Source organism: Fulvia fulva, chromosome 6, assembly GCF_020509005.1.
Source record: "Fulvia fulva chromosome 6, complete sequence".
NCBI lineage: Eukaryota > Fungi > Ascomycota > Dothideomycetes > Mycosphaerellales > Mycosphaerellaceae > Fulvia > Fulvia fulva.
The window spans coordinates 262,544-283,469 of NC_063017.1; the positions used below are offsets into that span (position 1 = coordinate 262,544).

A 20,926-nucleotide genomic window follows, 5' to 3' on the forward strand; every position below is an offset into this window, starting at 1 on the left:
GGCCAACAGCTAGACGGCGCATTGGAAGTCGCTCACACCACGACCAGCCCACAGTACAGAAAACTGGATATAGCAGGCGGTATACCCACCGCCCCGGCATATCGCGCACGTTGGGAACGTTCCTCAACACCTTGCGCCGACACCCAATCTTCGGCCTACTGCTCGAGTCCTCAACCACGTACAACACGCGATACCTCGAAGATACGATCGCGCGACATAGCAGATGGGACAGTAGGGTACAACGATGCGAGAAGTTTACGGACAATTTGTGAAGCGGCCACCGTCACGGGAGTGGCCTGCTCCTTGGACTTGAAAGAGCAGATTCATACGGCACAGCACAGCGCTTAGGCCACAGATCGGAGCATCACACCTGTGCTGCTTCTGGCTTGGAAGACAACTGTAAGGCATATCTGGTGAAGAGCAGGAGCTAGCAAAACACCTCAGCCGGACATTTGAGCACTTCCAGCAGGCAACACGGCCTCATACTTTCAGGTAGGTCATGCCCCCGAGGCTGCCCTTCCTTTACAAATTATGGTGTTATTTGCTTCTCGCATTGCTTGAGGCGACCCCTCCATGACTCGGCTGGGGTTGAGGTTGGGCCTGCAATGGCTACATGCTTTGGCTGCTGCGGGACAACTGAAGGGATTCATTCACTCGATCCCATACTCTGCCGTGTCTGTTCTTGTAACGAGCTGTTGTACCTCTTGTTTCCACCTTTCTGATTCTTGACATGACAGGCAGCACAAACTCTCAGACATCGCAAGTGGTCTTGCAGCTCCACTATCTCGATAATACAATTCGACCTGGCCAACACGACTGCTCACAGCACACTGTTGGTGGTGCCCTAGCGGTGCTTGACGCTTCACGGCGCATACCATCACATTCGACGACACAATACGGTGGAAACCCACGTGACCTCGTGTTGGCGCGCGCTCGAGGCAACACCGGCCTCGAAAGCAGCTCCACAACTGCACTCGAACCTTCTCGAGACAACAACAACTACCACGTCAATTTGCGCTGAAAGACCACCGCCATGGATGCTGATCCGTGGGTGTGGTCCGCCGAACAGGTGGCACAATTCTTCCAAAGCGAGGCAGCGACCTTGATCCAAGACAAGCCCAATAGTCAATTACCAGACTTGGTGTCACTCGCTCAGACATTGCTAGACGAAGGTGTCGCAGGAGCGGATCTGCTAACCCAGGTGGACTCAAACTTCCTGAAAGAAGACTGTGGCATCCGTCAGCTAGGCAAGCGAAGCTCTATTATCTACTGCATTACACGCCTTCGAGGGCAGTCCGATGGCTATCAACAGAGAGACGGTGTCCCGGGACTTCGGACTCCACAGTCACTCAATGTCTTACCACCGCAACCCCCAAGTTTACTGCAGCAGCCACTTCCCACCCCAGCGTTGGACTCACCAGGAGAACGTGTGCGCTCTGGAGAGATTGCAGTCCAGGATCGCAAGGGTCGTAAACGCCGCAAGCTCGATCTCAGCGCAACAGTCGAGAAGGCTCCTACTGGCGGTTTCATGGCTGACTCTAGCCTACCCATTGACAACCTTTTCTACGGTAAAATGCAATTCAGTCGGGAGATCGGCGATCTGGAACCTTCAGCAAACATTGAACAACACCAGACAGAGTCGAACCCCGACCTGGAAGTGTATCAAATCATGTCTGATGAACAGCCTGCTGGTGATGTGCAGTACGTCTATCGTCAAGTGAAGCATCTCTTCATGAACGACTCCACCAAGCATGTCAAACGTCGTGGTCGAGATGCAATCGCCATCTTACCATACCGCGAGCGCCTCCTTCCTGAGGGAAAGGCAGTGTCAGCAACTGTGTTCGTGCCAGACGACGGGGCCGAAGATGGCGCCATGGCAGTCCGCGAAAACGCAGCGTTTCTCGACGAAGAGGTTGACTACAATGAGTCCACTGAGCAGCAGCATACCGATGGTACGTGGGACTATCTGACCACGAATTGGAAGAGCAAGCCAGATGAGGATGTCCTGCCTGAGTACGGTCAGTCCGACGCCGAAGACAACGAGATGCCTTCTGATCTTGAACGTGAGGTGGACGAAGAGGAGGCGGAGAGACAAAAGGAAGCAGAGGCGAGGCCAGGCAAAGAGGATATTGAGAAGATCCTGGAGGAGTCTATCGAAGCTCTCGCTCAGGCATGGAGAGCAAAGAAGCTGGAAAAACTCGAGGAAAAGCAAGCTTGGACAGTATGGAAGAAGATGCGAGGAAGCAAGACGATTCGTGACGGCCTGATCGCCAACACCCATCAACAGATCCGTAGCTTCAATGAGCGATTGAGGAAGCAGAAGCGATGGATCATGGAGGAAGACTGGACTAATGCGGAGAAGCTGCAAGAACAATGCGAAATCATGGTACCGACCATCGAGGACCGCGAGTTACTACTCTGGAAGATGAAGGTGTGGAATCGCAAACAAGAGCCGTCCCACGTGATACGTCGCGGACACCACTCGGGCTCCAACAATGCCAGGCAGCCGGCACCCAGTGGCCCTGGCTTTGTGCTACAGCCTGGTGATCGACTAAGTGTTGAGCCCGCGGAAGAGCAAGACGAGGAAATGTTCCACACGCCCGAAGGAAGTCAAGCTGGAGATCAAGATGACCATGGCGAAGAGGGCGACGACGAGCAGGACGGTGCCGCTGACGACATGGATCTCGACTCTTTTAACGACAACTTCATCGTTCATGAATCTTCGCCGGTTCCGACCGTAGACGACCCGAACAGTTCAGACGTGCCCATCACACCATCCGTGCGCAAGAACGATGGCTCACAGGCACCTTCGTCAACCCCTCTTCGTAGGCGGGAGCAGACTGTCGACTCCGACTCCGACTCGGACCCGTTACCAGCTTTGCCTAAGATGCCGAAAAGCTCTTCCCAACGACCCAAATCGGAAATCTTCAAGACACCTACCAAGAAGCTTGCTTTTTCTAACAGCCAAAGCAATCCTGTGGTGTTGTCTTCAGATTCAGAGGCGCCGACATCGAGACATAACGTCAGAAAGAAGGGAGCGCTTCGAAAGCCCGGTTTCAGCGCCGATCCTCTATCCGACAAGAAAGCGGATGTCGACTCGTGGGAGCTCAGCATGCTCATCGGGAAAGGCGATCGATTGCGCTTTTTGATCAAACTACTAGCAGAGGCTGGCCACGAGCAGAGGAAGCTCATTCAGTCCTATGTTGCGAAACTGCGCAGGCTTGGCTTCAAAGCACTACTCACGGCTACACTGGTAGAATTTCAACGTGATGCTCTATACGAAGGCGAAGACGAGAAGGCCAGAGTTGGTGCATTTTGCGCGCGGCTCTACATGACATTCCAATCTCTGGAAATTGAGCTGATGGAAGGCGCATTCGATGTCGATCCAGTCCTGGCCAAGATCATGAACGATGCACAGCAAGTTGAAATTTTCATCGGCTATCTGGAAAACGTCCTTCGTAAGAGCGACTCTGACCTCTTCGTCGCAAAGAAGCCACAGGCAAACAGATCGAGCTCCATGCTAGGCTCGTCCCCAAAGAGCGTTATTGACCTTGCAAGCGATGAAGAGCTTAGTGAAGACGAGTATCAGCGCCTCTTGAAGGACACTCCACGCAAGAAGCGAAAGCGCAAAGTCAAGGAAAGCGAATCTGCTCTTCAATCGCAGAACAATGCAGCCAAGCGTATGGAGAGATACCAGAAGACACAGATATCTAATTCGCAGCAATTGGTGGCCATGGTGCAGCGCGACCCGACCAACTCGAAGATCTCCATCAATCCTGTTAAGAACGAGGACGATGAGTCCATATTCATTCACCAGCCTATCGCTAGTGTTATGAAGGGCCACCAGATCGACGGAGTCCGGTTCATGTGGCGAGAAATCACCGCTGACGACGGGGACGAGACCGAACCGCAGGGGTGCTTGCTAACCCATACAATGGGTCTTGGCAAGACGATGCAAACCATTGCAGTTCTGGTGGCAGTGAATGAAGCTGCGCAGTCGGAGAACTTAAGAGTCTCAGCCCAGTTGCCAGCTCAGCTGCGACTGAATTCCGAGCGGGAGCGTCAGCTTCGCATCATGGTCTTGTGTCCACCCCTGCTGATAGAGAACTGGCGAAAGGAGATCAGGAGATGGGCCAGGCACAGGCTACCGAATGTCTTCTGCATTGTGTCTAGCGGCGGTGGCAAGAACAATCACTTGGACGACATGCGGACCTGGTATCGCATTGGAGGGGTACTGATCATAGGATACGAACTGTTTCGCAACAAAGTTCATCGGAAGGAGTCTAAGAGTGCGAAGACGAATCTGGCCAACAATCGAGACGGCGACGAGCTTGACCAGTATCTGTTGCGGGGTCCCGAACTTGTTGTAGCGGACGAGGTTCACAATCTGCGAAACAGAAACGCCAAATCTCTGGCCGTGGACCAAATAGAGACTCACAGCAGGATTGGTCTGAGCGGCACGCCGCTGAGTAACAACGTCGATGAAATCTATGCGTTGATCTCCTTTGCGTCACCTGGCTATCTCGGCGAAACCAAGGAGTTCAAGGCTCACTACGCAACGCCTATCCAGGCTGGCCTTTATGGTGACAGCACGCCATACGAGAAACGAAAGTCGCTGATGAAGCTGAGAGTTCTTCACAACCGCATCGAGCCCAAGATCAATCGCGCAGACATCAACTCGCTGCGTGGCTCCATCCCGCCAAAGACCGAGTTCGTCATAACGCTACCACTCACTTCGATTCAGCAGACAGCTTACGGCAGATTCGTTTCAGCCGTGCTTGGCGACTCGAAGAACGAGAAAGCGGGTCAGTTCCAGATGTTTTCTTGGCTGGACCTATTAGGTCTGCTCACAACGCACCCCCTAGCTTTCAAGAGGAAGCTTCTCAAGCCAGTCGTGAAGAAGACTCGCGGGAGAGCCACATCGCCGCGGGGTAGCACGGTGTCAGACAATGGAGGCGTTGACATCGATGATACTGAAGACCTTGCTGACGAGGCTGTGCTGAACCTCGGCTTTTCTCAAGAGACTGTCGACGAGATCGTGGAAGGTATCACGGATGAGCTGCAGGTGCGAGATTCTGCTAAGATGTCTATGTTGATCAGCATCCTGGAGCTTTCGGCTGCCTGTGGCGACAAAGTCCTCGTCTTCTCGGGCAGCCTTGGCACACTGGACACAGTGCAGCAGACTCTTGCTGAGAATGGTGTTGAGTGTGGCCGCATAGATGGCAACGTGCCACCAGCCAAGCGACTCTCGGTCATCGCGAAATTCGACAAAAGCTCTACTACAAACGTCCTGCTGTGCTCGACCAGGGCCAGTGGTGTGGGCCTCAACATACAAAGTGTCAACCGCGTTGTTATCCTTGATTTTGGCTTCAATCCCACACATGAGGAGCAAGCAGTCGGTCGTGCTTATCGCCTTGGTCAGCAAAAGCCCGTCTTCGTCTACCGAATGGTCATGGGCAGCACTTTCGAGGGGCACATCTACAATAAGCAGCTGTTCAAACAGAGTCTCTTTCAGCGCGTTGTTGATCGAAAGAATCCACGCCGTGTCGCTCAGAAGAATACAAGAGATTTTCTGTTCCAGCCACAGCACGTAGAGCAGAAGGACATCTCGAAGTGGCTCGGCAAGGATGACAAGGTACTTGATCGGATCTTACGGCGGGAGCTTCAGACGGCTGAGGCAGCAGGAAGTGGAGACACAATCATCCGCGACCTCACAACATACGAGACCCTACAGGAGGACGCTGGCGACGAACAGTTCACTGAACAGGAGAAGCGGGAAATCCAGGAAGAGATTGAGGCCGTCAAACGTGGCATCTTCTTTCGCCCAAGTGGCATAGCATCACAAGCAGGACCAGCGCCACCACCGACTGCTCAAGCAACGGGCCTCCCCGCTAAGAACGTGCGAGTCACCAATGTCTTACCCAAGCAAAACGTGCGGCGCTCAGTCTCCGGTGGTAAGCCTGGTCGTCCTCCATCCGCCGATAAGAACGGCGTGATGGCGCCTCCTCCTTCGACAGCCAGGCCAGCAGCTCCAGCACCAATGCCGCATGGTCTACCCACTGCCTACCCGCCAGCAGCGAGCATGCCTAATCAGGGACGACAGCGACCACCTGGCCAGAACTAGCAGCCTGCCGCTCGTGAACCGCTGTATCGGTCGAGGCTGCCCTGGTCGCAATCAAGGAGGCGGTCGCAGATGAAGGAGTGATCACTTTGCTTTTTGGTTTGGAGTTGGCATGAGATACCCCCTGTTGCAAATAGCTCGACAGTATGATGATGTTGATGATACAGACGTCTCTCCTGTGATCGTGATCCATCTCAAAACGTGTGTGTGAAGATGAAGGTGAAAGTGAAGGTAATAAAACGTTACATGCCATATCCTCATACTCATCTACGTATACAAAAACGCCATGCACATGCAATAGCTCATCAATGGGTATCAAGAAGAGCCTCCATGTCCATTCCCGCCCCCACTCCCATGTCCCTTACTCGAGCCTCCCGGATCAAGAAGTAAATGCGGCTTCAAGAACCCTTCATCAAGCCGGTTAAACAGCGTCCCAGCATCTTCTTGCGTAGCTTGCATAATCTGCGACAAAGCGCCCCGCACATTAAGATGACTCGCCGCCGCCGCCTCGTTAGCTCTCGTGCCTGAGACGGGATAGTTCGTATCGTCATCGCCAGCAGCCTGTCGAGACGGGGAGCGCCGTGCTGCGGGAGGGAGGTCAAGGTCATCAGTTTCCAAGTCGGAGAGGGTCCCTTCGTCTTCTTGGTAGAGGAGACCGCGTTCTGCTTGGTCTGCAGTTCGCACGCGGGAGCTGTTCCGGCGTTCGAGATCGTGGGGACCGCCTGAGCTGGGTGGTGTGCCGATGCCATGGCCGGAGCTATAAGTCGCTGTACTAGCGCGACTGCGATGTTCCCCGACGTTATCGAGGCCGATGTTGCCATTTCCGAAGCCGACGTTGCTGACTTTGGGTGTGTGGCCGTATGCGGCACCATTGCGCTTCGCCCAGGTGTTGGTGCCTTGCGGCACGGGCTCGATATCGAATTCGTCGTCGCTGTCGATTTCTTCGACGACGTTGGTGCGGATGTTGAGAATCTCGAGCATGCGGGCGGTAGTACCGCCGAAGATGATGACTGTCAACACGACCGTGACAAGGACCGTAGCGCGTAGCGCGCGACTATCTTTGCCGGAGAGACCTGCTGCTAGGGCGACACCTACAGCTCCACGGAGTCCTGCCCAGAAGAGCATTATTCTCCAATTTTGTGGGATTTCCTCTGCTAGGCTTTCTTGTCCTCTTCGACGTGCTCTTGTGCGGATGACCCAGTTGATCAGGGCGCTGAGGGGGAAGACGGCGCACCATCGTGCTACGCAGATTCCGATGAGGGTGATGAGAATGAAGAGGGGTTTGTATTCGAGTTCGCGTTCGGTGAAGAGGGAGAGGCCGAGGTAGATGAAGATGAAGTTCTCGGTGAGCTGCGCCATGAGGGAGAAGACGAATTTGGTGGTGAGTTGGGTTCGGCGGGACATGTTGTGGTAAGCGTAGTGTTTGAGGCAGATTCCGCAGAAAAGGAGGGCGACGATACCTAGGTAGTGCTGTTAGCTGGGTTCCGTATATCTTGCGGTGTCAACCTTACCACTCATGTGGATTGCGTTCGCGAAGAAGTATGAAGCGTATGCGATCAGGAAGATCAGACAGCTCTCGATCTTGGGGTCCCTTCGCACATGTGTGAACTTTAGCAACAAGCTGGTGGCCAATCCAATCAGAATTCCAATCAGCAGGCTGCCAAAGAAGACCAGCAAGAAGACTCCAATACTCTCGAACAGACTCAGGATGGTCAGCTTGCCCGCCTCTTCTCCTGCCCTATACTTCTGTGCCGTCTCGAACAAGACAATAGCAATGGCATCGTTCAGAATGCTCTCCCCGAAGATGACAGTGTATAGCTTGGGATCCACCTTGTATGTGTTGAAGATGGCCAAGATCGTTACCGGATCCGTTGCAGAGAGTGTCGCGCCAACCGAGATGGCTTCGACGAAGGAGATGTTCAGTCCTTCCAGCGGTATCCGCGTCCAGAGCCACAAGATCACACCCAGTACGATGGCTGATATAAACGTCCCAGCAAAAGCAAATGTCAAGATACTGCCAATGTTGCGGAAGAAGTTGCCCTGTATTACCCATCAGCACTATCCTCCCTCACCGAAACACATATTCACCCACCTGATGCAACTCATACCCACTCGCCAAAATAATCGGCGGCAGCAACAAGTTGAAAAAGAACTGATAATCAAACGTCACCACATCCAGCACAGAGTTCACACTCGTCAACCGCAGTATCAGCCCAATCACCATGCCCGCGAAAATCGATATAACCGTCTCGTGCACCGCCTGGATCTTCTTTGATCGCAGGATATAGCTCATGAAGAAGGCCATGATCAGCAGGACGATCAAGATGAGGAGGGCCCATGATGAGTAGATCTCTTTCTGGCCTGCTTCGGGGTTCTCGTCGTCGTCGGCGTCGGAGGTTTGGCGCTTGGCTAAGGCTGTGGCGCCTTGGGCGAAGTAGTGGGAGAAGCCCATGGTGGGTGGGAGGTTGTTATTGCTGCACCATGCTCGGGTTGCGGTGGGAAGACGATCGGTCTTTGGAGGGGTTGGTGTTAGTCGCAAGGGTTGTTACAGTGCTCAGGGGGGTATGTGGCGTGGTGTATTGCGACTCGGGTTTGTGGACAGCGGAGCGTAGAACGTGCAGAATCTTGTGTATGGTACAACAACTCAGTGGTGAAGTGAGTGATTTGGTATTCAAGTGCCTGCTGTGCTGCAATGGACTGCCACATGCTACGCTAAGGACAAGTAGCGAGCGCTCGGCTAATTGCAACGGCAGCGGCCGTGCCTAAGCAAGGCCCGACCCAGTGGTTCACGATCCCTGTTCGCTGCACGGTTTCGTCAGGCGCGGTCAGATGGTGGTATCGCTTTGCCCGCTCACCTGGAAGTTGAGTGGTTGCTCAGGCACAGAATGCAGCTTCTCTGGCTTTCTTCATGCACTGCACTCTACATGCCGCATCATGCTGGCGTGCGGCGAAAAATCGTGCTGCAGCAAAGTCACCTCACCACTACGGAGATCTGTCGTCAGCGTCAACACATACAGTACATAAGCTCCCGCAGGCCACGCGACACACGATCGATGAACCATTGGAATCGGCAAGCCTTCAGCCACGCTACCACCTACACTCTTGCCTCGTGACTCTTTCGTTTTCTATACATCAGCCAGTCCTGCCCATCGCGTGATGCTATCTGCGTGCGTCTGACAGAACACTATCCCCCACTGACACTGCACACCTGAGCCTGCGTGCCACTTCCACCGAACATGCGACCAGGATCATGCCAGTAAAACAGGCCACGACCCGACTTCTCTTTGTCTTCCGCAACGCATACCTGCCGCCCTAAACCCTACCGACACCGACACCATGGACCTTCCCGATTCCTCTCCAGGCTCGTCGCCGTCGCGGCGAGGCTCACACCTTGACACAGCAACGAATGGCGTACCATCACATCCTAAGCATGTTTCTTGGAGACGCGAATCCAGACCCTCGTTCACAAGAGACGAACCACGACGAAATTCGCGGCAGATGTCGACTGGCAATGCACATATTAGGCGTAGTGTCGACTTTGTCAAGGCAGAGGAGGAGTTCAACGAGTCATCGCCACTGCTTCTACCGCGTAAGAGTGAAGAAGTAGAAGCGCTGCCGCCGCTCGCGGAAGTCTTCAGCCCGGATGAGAGCAGCGGAGAGTCGTCATGGGACGTGGACATGGGCACGAAAGAGGAGAGCAAGAGCACAGTATACATGATCCTGCTGACCATATCATTTCTTGGGTGAGTTTGCTTGGTAACTGAGCCGGTACTCTGGTGAGCCCGACCTCAATGCCATGCTTTCGCTGACACTGTCTGATAGTCTACAAATAGCGTGGTCGGTCGAAATGTCGAACGGCTCCCCGTACCTGCTCAGTCTTGGTGTATCAAAGAGCATGTTAGCATTGGTTTGGATCGCCGGTCCACTATCCGGAACTTTGGTCCAGCCATACGTCGGGATCAAGTCGGACAACCTACAGTCGAGATGGGGCAAGCGGAGACCATTCATTGTCGGAGGCGCAATTGCTACCATTATATCGCTGATCATTCTGGCTTGGACACGCGAGATCGTCGGTGGCCTTCTGTCGATCTTTGGCGTTTCGAGAGATAGCTCTGGAACTGCCACGTGCTCGGTGGTCCTTGCGGTGCTGATGATCTACGTTCTGGACTTCAGTATTAACGTTATCCAGGCGGCGATCAGAGCGTTCCTCGTCGACAGTGCTCCGACACACCAGCAAGATACTGCCAATGCCTGGGCTAGCCGTCTCAGCGGTATAGGCAACATCACTGGATACCTCTTTGGATACGCAAACTTACCAAAGTATCTCTGGTTCTTTGGCGATACGCAGTTCAAGGTGCTTTGTGTGATCGCATGTCTGGTTCTGGCCATCACCGTCGCCATTTCAGTCACATCCGTAGGCGAGCGAGACCCTCGGCAGGATGGCAAGCCTATGCAGCAGACGGGCGGCGTGATTGCGTTCTTCAGGCAGTTATATCGATCTGTCAAGAAGCTGCCGCCACAGATCAAGGCCGTGTGTGTCGTCCAACTTGCCGCGTGGATCGGCTGGTTTCCATTCCTGTTCTACATCACGACATACATTGGCGAGCTTTACGTGGAGCCTATATTCAAGGAGAAGGGGCCAGATCTGACCGACAAAGACATTGACGAGGCATGGGAGCACGGCACAAGGGTCGGAACGTTCGCACTGCTGATATACGCAATTGTCTCGTTCCTGGCCAGTGTCACAATACCGTGGTTCGTGGCCAGCTCCTACGACCCTGAGAATCTTCACGACACACCAAGGACGCCAGGCACACCCATGGCTAGGACGCCAGGTACGCCAATGACCGACTTGACGCCAGGCCGGTTCGGAGATGGAGGCGATGGCTACTTTGGCATCAGAGCTTCTGGCGCAGCCGATGCACGCTCGACGAAAAGCACGTTCGCCCAAAAGGCCAAGAAATGGTTCACAAAGAAGCGAGGCAGGTCCCTTGCCATCCCGTGGCTGACGCTCAAACGCGGCTGGCTCCTCTCCCACATCATGTTCGCCATCCTCATGTGGCTCACCTTCATCGCGAAGAACACCACGGTCGCCACAATCCTAGCGGGTCTAGTCGGCATCCCCTGGGCAATGACGATGTGGGCACCCTTCGCGTTGATCGCAGCAGAAATCTCAAAGCGTGAGAACATTCGACGAGGCATCATCAAACCCCCACCCACTCGCGACGGTGAACTCCTTGCTAGGGGCGAGGATACTAGTGAAGGCGCGGACCAGGCCGGCGTGGTGCTGGGAATCCACAACGTCGCGATTGCGGCGCCGCAGGTCATTGCTACGCTGATCAGCAGTGCAGTCTTCAAAGCTTTACAGAAGCCAAGAGGCAGTGTGGGAGATGATAGTGTAGCGTGGGTTCTGAGGTTTGGGGGCATTCTGGCGCTGGTGGCCGCGTGGCTGACGAGGAGGATTAAAGAGGAGGACGATCCTGAGGACGCGAAGCCGCATTGGTGAGGACTCTCGAGTTCAGTATGGGAGGATACATGCAAGCATTTGATACAGAACGACCTCTCTTGCATAGATCGGTAGGTTGGAATAGTCGCCCCGCCGCGAAAGAGCTGGCGCGTGGCTTTTTGCGTTGAGCATGCGAGCGAGCGCAGGCGTTGTGGTTCTGGGGTTCCGGGTTTGTGTTTCGGGGGATGATGAGATGAGACGAAGACGATGAGTATATGATCTGTAGCGCAATGATACCGATGTTTGATGTCCTATCCGGCGTAAAGGCGCTGTCAAGGTGAGCCGCTAGTGAGGAAGGTGAAACGTTGTGCAGGGGTTGGTGTTGGAGGAGGAAGGCACGTGTAAGACGCGACTAAAAGCTCACAGCACCAAGAACTCTTTCAACAACATAGCGCTCATTCGTGCGCCCGAATCCAAGATGGCGCAGCAGCTCGTGCCTGTCACAGAGATGACGGACTCGCATTGGCACGCTTGGTCCAAGGCGCATCCAAGACTGGACCCGAGTAGGCAGCCATGCGGCGTTAACAGCATACTGTACATGCTGGGCCATCTCTGCATACGCCTCGAAAAGAAGGGTCATCATGTAGGTGCTACAAACAACGCGGTGTGGCGAACCGGCGATGACTCACTTGATGGTACACCTGGCCTGCGCCGCATCAAAGCGAAACTTGCCACATTCCACGAGACACTGCTCGGCGAACTCGTCGAGGACAGCATGCAAGAGTGGCACCGAGCCCGTCACGCGGCGAATAACAACCACAACCCCAACCCAATTGGTACGGACGCCGGCTCAGAGCTACATGCGGCGTTGTACAAAATGCAGCTCAAGAACCAGAGACTCAAGCAGCAGATCAAGTACCAGCACATGCTCAGGAAGGAGTGGGCCGGGGAAGCGGATACGAAGATTCACAAGCTTGAGGATGAGCTTTCAGCTCAAAGACAGGCGGCCGCCGAGAAGGTTGAGGTACTGGAGGACATGCTGCTGCAGGCAAAAGTGGCGGCAGTCTCAATGCAAGCTTCACTCAGCATCATCATGGTACCATCCCTGCGCGGCACTGCTGGAGCAAGCAGAGCATATCAGATCCAGCTGGATGCCAGACTCGGTCGCCAAGCTGAAGAGGAGGTCAAGATGAGGGGAGGCTTAAAGGCTCCTAGCTACATCAGCCGCGATCAAAGCGACACGTCAAGCCTGAGCAGCTTAAGCTCCGCCAGTGACGAGCTAGCACCTCATACCCTACAGGAAATCACCATACGAGAAGCTGTCTCATCTCCGACACAATTCACAAAGGGCGAAGACTGCGACATCGATCTGTGGTCGGACGGTCGGCGACCGCTGCACGTGAAGCATCAAGCACTGTTCGAAGCCGGACAGCGGCGAAAGCAGCGAGAATTCGACGAGTATTGCAAGCGCGAATTCGGCGTCTATGAAGGCCAGGAGACGGACGAAGGAGAGGACAGTGACGACTCCAGTCTCGAGGAGTATGCTCCCGAGAGCTTAGGGGGTGTCACGCAGACTCGATCGAGAACTGCAATTCGCGGAGTTGTCCCACCTGCACGCGCTACCTCTACCATCAAACAAGGGGACAACGAAGAGTGGTCCACATGCCGACAGGAAGACCATATGAAGAAGGGCGAACAACGGCTCGACACGGAGATCGTGAAGCAGCAAGAAGAGGCTAAGCATCTTGACCGCGAACCACCTGCAGCCAGGACGCAGTTGATGGCGCGGGAGCAGGTTGAGCGTTACGACCGCTTGGCCGCAGCGATACAGAGGCATGATGCCTCTCTCGACGCAATGAAGAAGATGAAGGCCTGGTAGGCATTTGCTGCTTCGTCACTTACTTCATCGGTGTGTGGCTCAATGAGGCGCTCTGAATATCGTCATTCAGGACCACGAACGGCATGTACATAGCTCCTGATAGCTCAAAACTCTGTTGGCGTTCTCATTGTAATGGCTGTGAGACGTCAAAAGTCATCTCAGTCCTTGGCGTTGTGAGCATACTGTTGTCCACATTGAACTAGGATTACGCTAGCTCGGGCTGCCAAGCTGCGATTGGCCAAATTAGGCGCGTGATGACTCAGCCTCGCTGGAAATTCTAGCTTCGTGACTGTCGCGAGACATCTTTTCTCAAGAACAATTGGAGCGTCTTACTCAACACCATAGGATCAGTGTTTTCAATGCGCACAGTCCTCATGATCTAGAGAAAGATTTACATTCAATCTGAACACCGCCAACATGGCCGAGACGACAATCAAAGTCCCATGTTCCTCAGCGAACATTGGCCCAGGCTTTGACGTGATCGGTCTTGCTCTCTCAGTCTGGCTGGAAGTCACACTCACCACCGACGACCAGGCTTCATCTGGAGCACCATACAACTGCAGGATCACATATGAAGGCGTCGGCGCAGAAAATGTGCCTCTCGAAGCAGACCGCAACCTCATTACACAGACCGCACTTTACGTATTGCGATGCGATGGCCAAAGGTCATTTCCACCCAACACACATGTGCACATCAACAACCCAATCCCTCTAGGACGAGGTCTCGGCTCTTCTGGTGCAGCAGTAGTTGCAGGTGTCGCTCTTGGCAGTGAAGCAGGCAAGCTCAACCTTTCGAGGGAACGCATTCTCGACTACTGCTTGATGATCGAGAGACATCCGGACAATGTCGCTGCAGCCCTTTACGGTGGCTTTGTTGGTAGCTACCTCAAGGAGCTCAATCCTGAAGACATGAAGCGCAAGGAAATCCCGCTCGCGGAGGTTCTTCCTGCCCCACAAGGAGGTGAAGATACCGGACTGACACCACCTATTCCACCGAATGACATCGGCAAGCACATTCGATTCAACTGGGCACCGGAGATCAAGTGTATAGCCATCATTCCGGAGTTTGAAGTCAAGACTGCAATGGCTCGTGAAGTGGTACCACAATCTTACGACAAGAAGGATGTGATCTACAACTTGCAGAGAGTGGCATTATTGACGACTGCGCTTGGACAGAGTCCGCCAAATCCAGAGCTGATCTATGATGGTATGCAAGACAAGATCCATCAGCCATACCGCAAAACACTTATCCCTGGCTTGACCGAAATCCTACACTCAGTCACGCCAAGCACACATCCTGGATTGCTCGGCGTATGCCTCTCAGGAGCTGGACCAACGATACTTGCGCTTGCAACCGAGAACTTCGAGCAGATTGCAAACAGACTCATCGACCAGCTCAAGAAGAGCTACAAGGAAGCCAAGTCTGTCGACCTGGAGTGTAACTGGAAGCTGCTCGAGCCCGCCACTGACGGTCTCACCATAACTCACGAGGGCGAATCGCAAAGCAAGGGTATGACTTACGCAGATGCCGGCGTATCGATCGACGCTGGCAACAACTTTGTTGAGAGAATCAGAGCCGCCGTGAAGTCGACCAGCAGGCCCGGCGCAGATGCCGAGATCGGTGGCTTCGCAGGCGCAATAGATCTGGTCGCAGCTGGCTACGAGGAGGCCCCAACAATAGTCTCCTGTATCGACGGCGTCGGCACGAAGCTCATGATCGCATTCGGCATCGAAGACTACTCAACCGTCGGCATCGACCTCGTAGCCATGAGCGTGAATGATTTGATCGTGCAAGGCGCCGAACCTCTCACATTCCTGGACTACTATGCCTGCTCGCATCTCGACCTCGATATCGCGGCTCCGTTTGTTGAGGGTGTTGCGAAGGGATGCATAGAAGCCAACTGCGCACTGGTCGGTGGCGAGACGGCGGAGATGCCGGGTCTGTATGCGGGTAAGGACTTTGATGCAGCTGGCGAGGCGAATGGTGCGATCAGAAGAGGCCAAAAAGTCCTTCCCGATCTTGACTCGATGAAAGAAGGAGACGTCCTTCTCGGCCTACCAAGCAGTGGCGTTCACTCGAACGGCTTCTCCCTGGTGCGAAAGATTTTGGAGCGGAAACGTCTCAGTTACCGCGACCAAGCGCCTTGGAATAGCAGCAAGTCTGTTGGCGAAAGTCTTCTCACACCTACCAGAATCTATGTTAAGCCCCTCATGGCTGCTATCAAGGACGATCTCCTCCTTGGCATGGCCCACATCACAGGTGGTGGTCTGGAAGACAACATTCCCCGCATGCTGCCGAAGGATGGTCATCTTGCTGCTGAGGTCGATGTCTCGACATGGGAGGTGCCTGCCGTGCTTAAGTGGTTGAAGCAAGCTGGTAATGTCAGCAGTCGGGAGTTCGCCAGGACGTGGAATACAGGATTGGGCATGGTGATTGTGGTGAAGGAGGGGCTTGCGGCAGAGGCCACGAAGGTGCTGGAGGCTAACGGGGAGAAGGTGCATAGGATTGGTAAGCTGGTGGCACATAAGGGTGAGGGAGTGGTGCTGAAGAACTTGGAGCATTGGGAGAAGTAGGACGTCTTGCTCTCCCAGTTCAATATGCCAAAAAGCAAGGAATTGGATCTTTGATGGCGTCCCATTGGACTACCATCACAACTGATGAAGCTTCAGATCTTTCTCACTCTCCACCTCACCACCAGCCTCGAGCTCTAGAGCCTTCCTCACCTTCCTCCTATTCGCAAGCCTCAACCCAAAGTAGAGTGCCGACATACTCGCAATGCTCAGACAACTGAACGCAGTCCCCACCGAGAAGCCTACACATCATTAGCAACCCACCCTTTCCTTCTACAATCACCTCCACGATACTCACCCGTCCTATACCTCGGCTCCTCCTCTGTAATGTAAACATTACTACTCACCAACGCACCACAATTCCCCACCGCCGTCGTCATAGCAAATGCCACAACACGTTTGTATCCCTTCCCTACATTGATCGCATTCCACACTACAAGAATCGGCATGACGATATAACACCCAGAGGCCATGAAGAAGGTTCCCATATATCGGATCCTCGTATCAGCAGGATTTCCAAGCTGGATCGCCAGACCCGTGAGATTGAGCAGGCCACCAAACAGGGCGAAGAAGTAGCGCTGCTTGAGGCGCTCGGCGGCGTAGGCGCAGGATAGGGTGAGTAAGAAGGCGACGCAGTAGATTGGTATAGAGTGGACTTGCGCTTGGACGGAGGTGTAGCCGAGGCCTTTGAGGATTGAGGGCAGGAAGGCGACGACTGAGGAGGCGTTCTCTTGGACTCCCATATATGTCAGGGTTGCTGTCCAGATTTTCCAATCGGAGAGGGCTGTGAGGATTTCTTTGCGGATGTTGATTTTTGGTTCGGGCTCTGGGGATTTGAGGTCGAGGCGTTGGAGGAGGGTTGCTTTCTCTTCGCCTTGGAACATTTTCGTGTCCTGCGGGAAGGCGGGTATGAAGAAGTAGGCGAAGAGGGCGAGGATGCAGGTTAGTGCGCCTTCTACCTAGATTAGACTGTTAGTATGCTCTCCTCTCTATTGCCAACGGCGTGCAGCTTCACTCACAATGAAGATCCACCTCCACCCCTCAATGCCACCAGCGCCATCAGCCTTCGACAGCAAAAACGAGAACAATCCATTGAAAGCCCCAGCAATAATAGCCCCACTCATAAACACCGCATACCTCCTCAAAAACTCCCCATCCCGATAATAACTCCCAATAAGAAACGCACACCCCGGCACAAACCCCGCCTCAAACACCCCCATCAGAAATCTACACACCACCAGCGCCTCCCAACTCTTCACGAACCCCTGACTCAGCGCGAAAGTCCCCCAGATGAACATCATATAGCTGAGACTCGAGGGGCCGATCTTCTTGAAGATGATGGAAGCCGGCAGGCCGAAGGTCATGTATGCTATTGTGAAGACCATGACGGCGATGTTGTAGCGGTTGCCGGTGAGGTGGAGGTCGCGGGACATGCCGGCGATTTTGGCGTTGCCGATATTGGAGCGGTCGGCGAAGGAGACGATGAAGAGGATGTTGAGGAGGGTGAGGAGGGTGAGGTCGACTTTGCGGAGGATGTGGCGTTCGAGGGCTTTGTTGATGGGTGGTGCTGTTGTGGTGCCTGGCTCGAGTTCGTCGGTTGTTCGCTTCATTTCTAGTGTTGAAGAGTCTGTAGGTGATGGCCGCTGTGGAAGTGCTGTGAGCTCTGGCGAGCTGGATCGTGTTGTACTCATAGCGTTGGGAAGAGGCGGTGGTCATAGAGTTGTTGGGTGTGTATCGAGATTGTCGTCGTGGCGGTCGGATGGGTGTTGAACTGGCTTAAACATGTGAGCTCTATCAAGCCGTATGTATGCGAAGTCAGACTCGAACAGCGCATCGAGCTACTAGTGCATATGCAGTGTTCGCGTGTGAAGCTTGGCAACGGATGTGGCTTGCATGTGCAGTCGCACTTTCCTGTACCGCGAAATCATGTCTGAGGAGAATATCATGTAACGCTTGCAAATAGACAATTCTATCCACTATCCTCAGCATCCACCTGAATGCTCTGCGGGTTCCTAAACACATTATCAGGATCCAATTCCGCCTTGATCTTCTGCAGCCTCTCCACATTATCACCCCAATATGCCGTCTGAGCATCATGCAAGCTCTTGTCGACATACCCAGGATACGCACTATCATCAACACCAGGAGTCGCGTTCTTGGCGGCCTCGTTGAGCCCATTTAGGAAGAGCCTCGAGGTGGGAGTGACGATTTGCGTGAGGTCCACGATGTAGCTCTGCATCCAATACAGCGCATCACGATGCCAGTATGCTGTCGCATCTTGAGCCACGTCGTTGATCGCTCCACCTGCGAGGTCGAAGACCACGAACCATAGAGGAGAGTTGCTTTCGGCAGTGTCGAGGTAGTTGAAGACCTGGTCGATGGCATCTTCTGTCATCAGAGTGTTCTCGGTGAACTTCAGGCTCTTGCTGTAGAAGTGGGCGGGCGTATGCGAGGCGAAGAGAGTCGAGAAGACGCCTGAGAGCTTGGTGCCAGGTGGTAGTGCTGATAGCAGTGGGCTCTGCTGTACATCGCTGACAAGCTCGAGGATCGACGTGAGATTGAGGTTCGGGAGAAGCTCGCCCAGGATATGCAGGTCGGTCGTGTTGGTGATGATGTCGAGGAGACCCGAGTATCTAAGGTTCGTGAAGACGGACTGCAAAACAGCAGTATCGCCCTGGAAAGCTTCGAGCACGGATGCTAGACTGGTATCCTTGAGTTGCTGGACGTCTTGTAAGACTGCCGCGGTATCACCAGACTCGATTGCCGGTGCCACTTGTGCAAGGCTGCCAATGAGGGGCTGGAGAATATCTGCAGACAGAGCCGGTAGGAAACCCAGAAGACCTGTACCGGATAAGTTGTTGACTAACCCGAAGGCAGCGGTCAAGTTAAGCTTGTCCAGGACAGCAAGCAGATCGGCCGTGTCAAGTGCATCGCCGGTAGGCCCTGCAACCCCAGCGGCAGCGAACTGTACCTCTGACTCTGTTTCGACCTTCATCAAGTCCTCCGGTGACCCATAGAACGACCCAGTGACGAGCGAGAAGCCCTCGTAGATATAGATCGTAGAGCTAAGACTTCTCGACAAATTCTTCTGCGAGATAAGACCTTGCCAGCCGGCGACGACACCCGCAGAAGTGCTAAAGTTGCCAGGCACAATGTACGAGTAGGGAACGGGTTGAACAGGATCGCGCGTCTTGATCGTGAACCGGGTGACGATACCGAAACTCCACGCGGCGCCCTTGATGGCGAAGAAGAGATCCTGGTTCTCGTCGTCGGACGCGGTGACGATGGAGCCGTCCGCCAGCACGACTTGCGCTTCTATGATCTGGTCGGCAGCAAGTCCGTAGGTCCTCGACAGTGGTCCAAGGCCTCCTACAGTGAAGTGTCCTCCCGTACCAATGGATGGGATGAAGCTGTAGACGGCAGTACGGCCGACAGCAGTCAATTGCTCGGTCAGAGCACCAAGTAAGTTCCCGGTGCCGAAGCAGAGCGTTTGATCGGCGTCGTTGTACGTGATACTGTTCAGGTTCTGCAAATTGATCGACAAGGACCCATTGATTCCTCCCAGACCTGCGAAGAACATCAGCATGGCAGTATAAATTGACCGACCTTTGGAATACATACCAAAATTATCAAAACCATGTCCACCACTCAGCGGCTGGACCGCTATCTTCGCATCGCGAGCACACTTCACCAAGGCAGCGACCTCTTCTGCCGTCGTTGGGAAAGCTATAGCCGAGGGAGCGACCACATTGTCGAGGTTGTAGATGTCCAGCTCGCTCACATAGTTCGGCGAAGTCGGCACCACATATTGACTCGAGTTGCCACTGACAGCATTCGCAATGCAAGTGGCATACTGAGCAATCGTAGCAGGATCAGGCGGTGATGGAGGATACTGTGGACCTTGCGCAAGGCTGAAAGGCAAGGCAGTAAGTAGACCTGCTACGAGCGGCAACATTGTCTCGAACGGAAATGCGAGGGAGGTAAAGGTGAACTCGCTCTCGAAACAGTCTCCGGGAAGGCAAGTGCTATATCAAGCCACTCGTAACTTTCTCTACGGCATTGCAAGCGAGTAGCTGCCGGTAGATGAATTGTCTCAAATGTCAGATCATGGCCATCATAACCTCGTACTAGTTTGTGATGAGGTTCGAGGTTTCGACATGGAGTGCGATGCCTGGCCTGTCAGTCTGGCGTGCCATGTGGTGTGCATTGTGCCTGATTGGCTGGGGCCATGAGCATCTGTCGAAGCCTGTCAATCAATATACACCCTCTTACCATGATCGTGCCAAAGCACATGGTGTGCAATCTTGCCAACGGGGATCTCGCCGTTCTTCAACAGGCCATCCTGCCGTATCTAATCCGCTCCAGACAGGCTGCACAATTGGCCACATTCGTTGCTTACTTCGTCTCGGGCACGGCCGACACTTTGATCTGGTCGTTTTTGAGCATCTGAAGTCGCAACGCTAACTATGAACGGCCTCGATCGTTGAATCCTTACGAAATTGTCTCTCCTATGAGCAGGGAATAAGACGGTGTAGCTATTCACAGCTTCAGTGCAGTCTTTGCGAGTCGCCTTTATGCGTTATCGATACTCACGTACCGGTCAACACAAACTTCTTTCACATCAGGTTGATCAATGCAATGCGACTCTCTTGAGATGTCGTCCTTCATCCGCTCCTCATCAAGATTCCGGCACTAGTTGATGAAGGTGCATTGCCTTGGCAGACCAGCATCCATGTTCCAGCAAGATCCGCGAGAAACTTTTAATAGCCAGACCCATGTCTATGCCAACCACGTGGGCGCGGAGTGCAAGCGTTCCGAGACTGAAGTGGTGACACCGCAAGAAACCAGACACAGTCGTACCCTAGTTGCCAATTCTATATGACGCTCGATTGCGCGGATGTTAGAACTT

The 20,926-nt window shown here is 53.9% G+C and overlaps 7 protein-coding genes across 7 annotated transcripts; 4 read left to right on the forward strand and 3 right to left on the reverse strand.

Moving 5' to 3' along the window:
* Positions 1–1,033: 1,033 nt before the first annotated feature.
* CLAFUR5_06696 (uncharacterized protein) lies at positions 1,034–6,124 on the forward strand (the record flags this gene model as incomplete). Its single annotated transcript, XM_047905844.1, has 1 exon — positions 1,034–6,124. One exon carries the CDS (start codon positions 1,034–1,036, stop codon positions 6,122–6,124), a length of 5,091 nt encoding a protein of 1,696 aa, XP_047763796.1.
* A 312-nt stretch (positions 6,125–6,436) lies between these two features.
* CLAFUR5_06697 (Endosomal/prevacuolar sodium/hydrogen exchanger) lies at positions 6,437–8,573 on the reverse strand (the record flags this gene model as incomplete). The annotated part of the gene is made up of 3 exons (XM_047905845.1): positions 6,437–7,581; positions 7,633–8,161; positions 8,214–8,573. The coding sequence occupies 3 exons, from the start codon at positions 8,571–8,573 to the stop codon at positions 6,437–6,439; spliced, it is 2,034 nt and encodes a 677-aa protein (XP_047763795.1).
* An 884-nt stretch (positions 8,574–9,457) lies between these two features.
* Positions 9,458–11,627, forward strand: CLAFUR5_06698 (General alpha-glucoside permease; the record flags this gene model as incomplete). Its single annotated transcript, XM_047905846.1, has 2 exons — positions 9,458–9,864; positions 9,944–11,627. The coding sequence occupies 2 exons, from the start codon at positions 9,458–9,460 to the stop codon at positions 11,625–11,627; spliced, it is 2,091 nt and encodes a 696-aa protein (XP_047763798.1).
* Positions 11,628–12,045: 418 nt separating this feature from the next.
* On the forward strand, positions 12,046–13,446 carry CLAFUR5_06699 (uncharacterized protein; the record flags this gene model as incomplete). Its single annotated transcript, XM_047905847.1, has 1 exon — positions 12,046–13,446. The coding sequence occupies one exon, from the start codon at positions 12,046–12,048 to the stop codon at positions 13,444–13,446; it is 1,401 nt and encodes a 466-aa protein (XP_047763797.1).
* Positions 13,447–13,863: 417 nt separating this feature from the next.
* CLAFUR5_06700 (Homoserine kinase) lies at positions 13,864–16,020 on the forward strand (the record flags this gene model as incomplete). Its single annotated transcript, XM_047905848.1, has 1 exon — positions 13,864–16,020. The coding sequence occupies one exon, from the start codon at positions 13,864–13,866 to the stop codon at positions 16,018–16,020; it is 2,157 nt and encodes a 718-aa protein (XP_047763143.1).
* Positions 16,021–16,095: 75 nt separating this feature from the next.
* CLAFUR5_06701 (MFS transporter prlL) lies at positions 16,096–17,708 on the reverse strand (the record flags this gene model as incomplete). The annotated part of the gene is made up of 3 exons (XM_047905849.1): positions 16,096–16,259; positions 16,316–16,976; positions 17,037–17,708. The coding sequence occupies 3 exons, from the start codon at positions 17,706–17,708 to the stop codon at positions 16,096–16,098; spliced, it is 1,497 nt and encodes a 498-aa protein (XP_047763142.1).
* A 278-nt stretch (positions 17,709–17,986) lies between these two features.
* CLAFUR5_06702 (FAD-linked oxidoreductase sorD) lies at positions 17,987–19,972 on the reverse strand (the record flags this gene model as incomplete). Its single annotated transcript, XM_047905850.1, has 2 exons — positions 17,987–19,584; positions 19,639–19,972. 2 exons carry the CDS (start codon positions 19,970–19,972, stop codon positions 17,987–17,989), a joined length of 1,932 nt encoding a protein of 643 aa, XP_047763141.1.
* Positions 19,973–20,926: the final 954 nt, after the last annotated feature.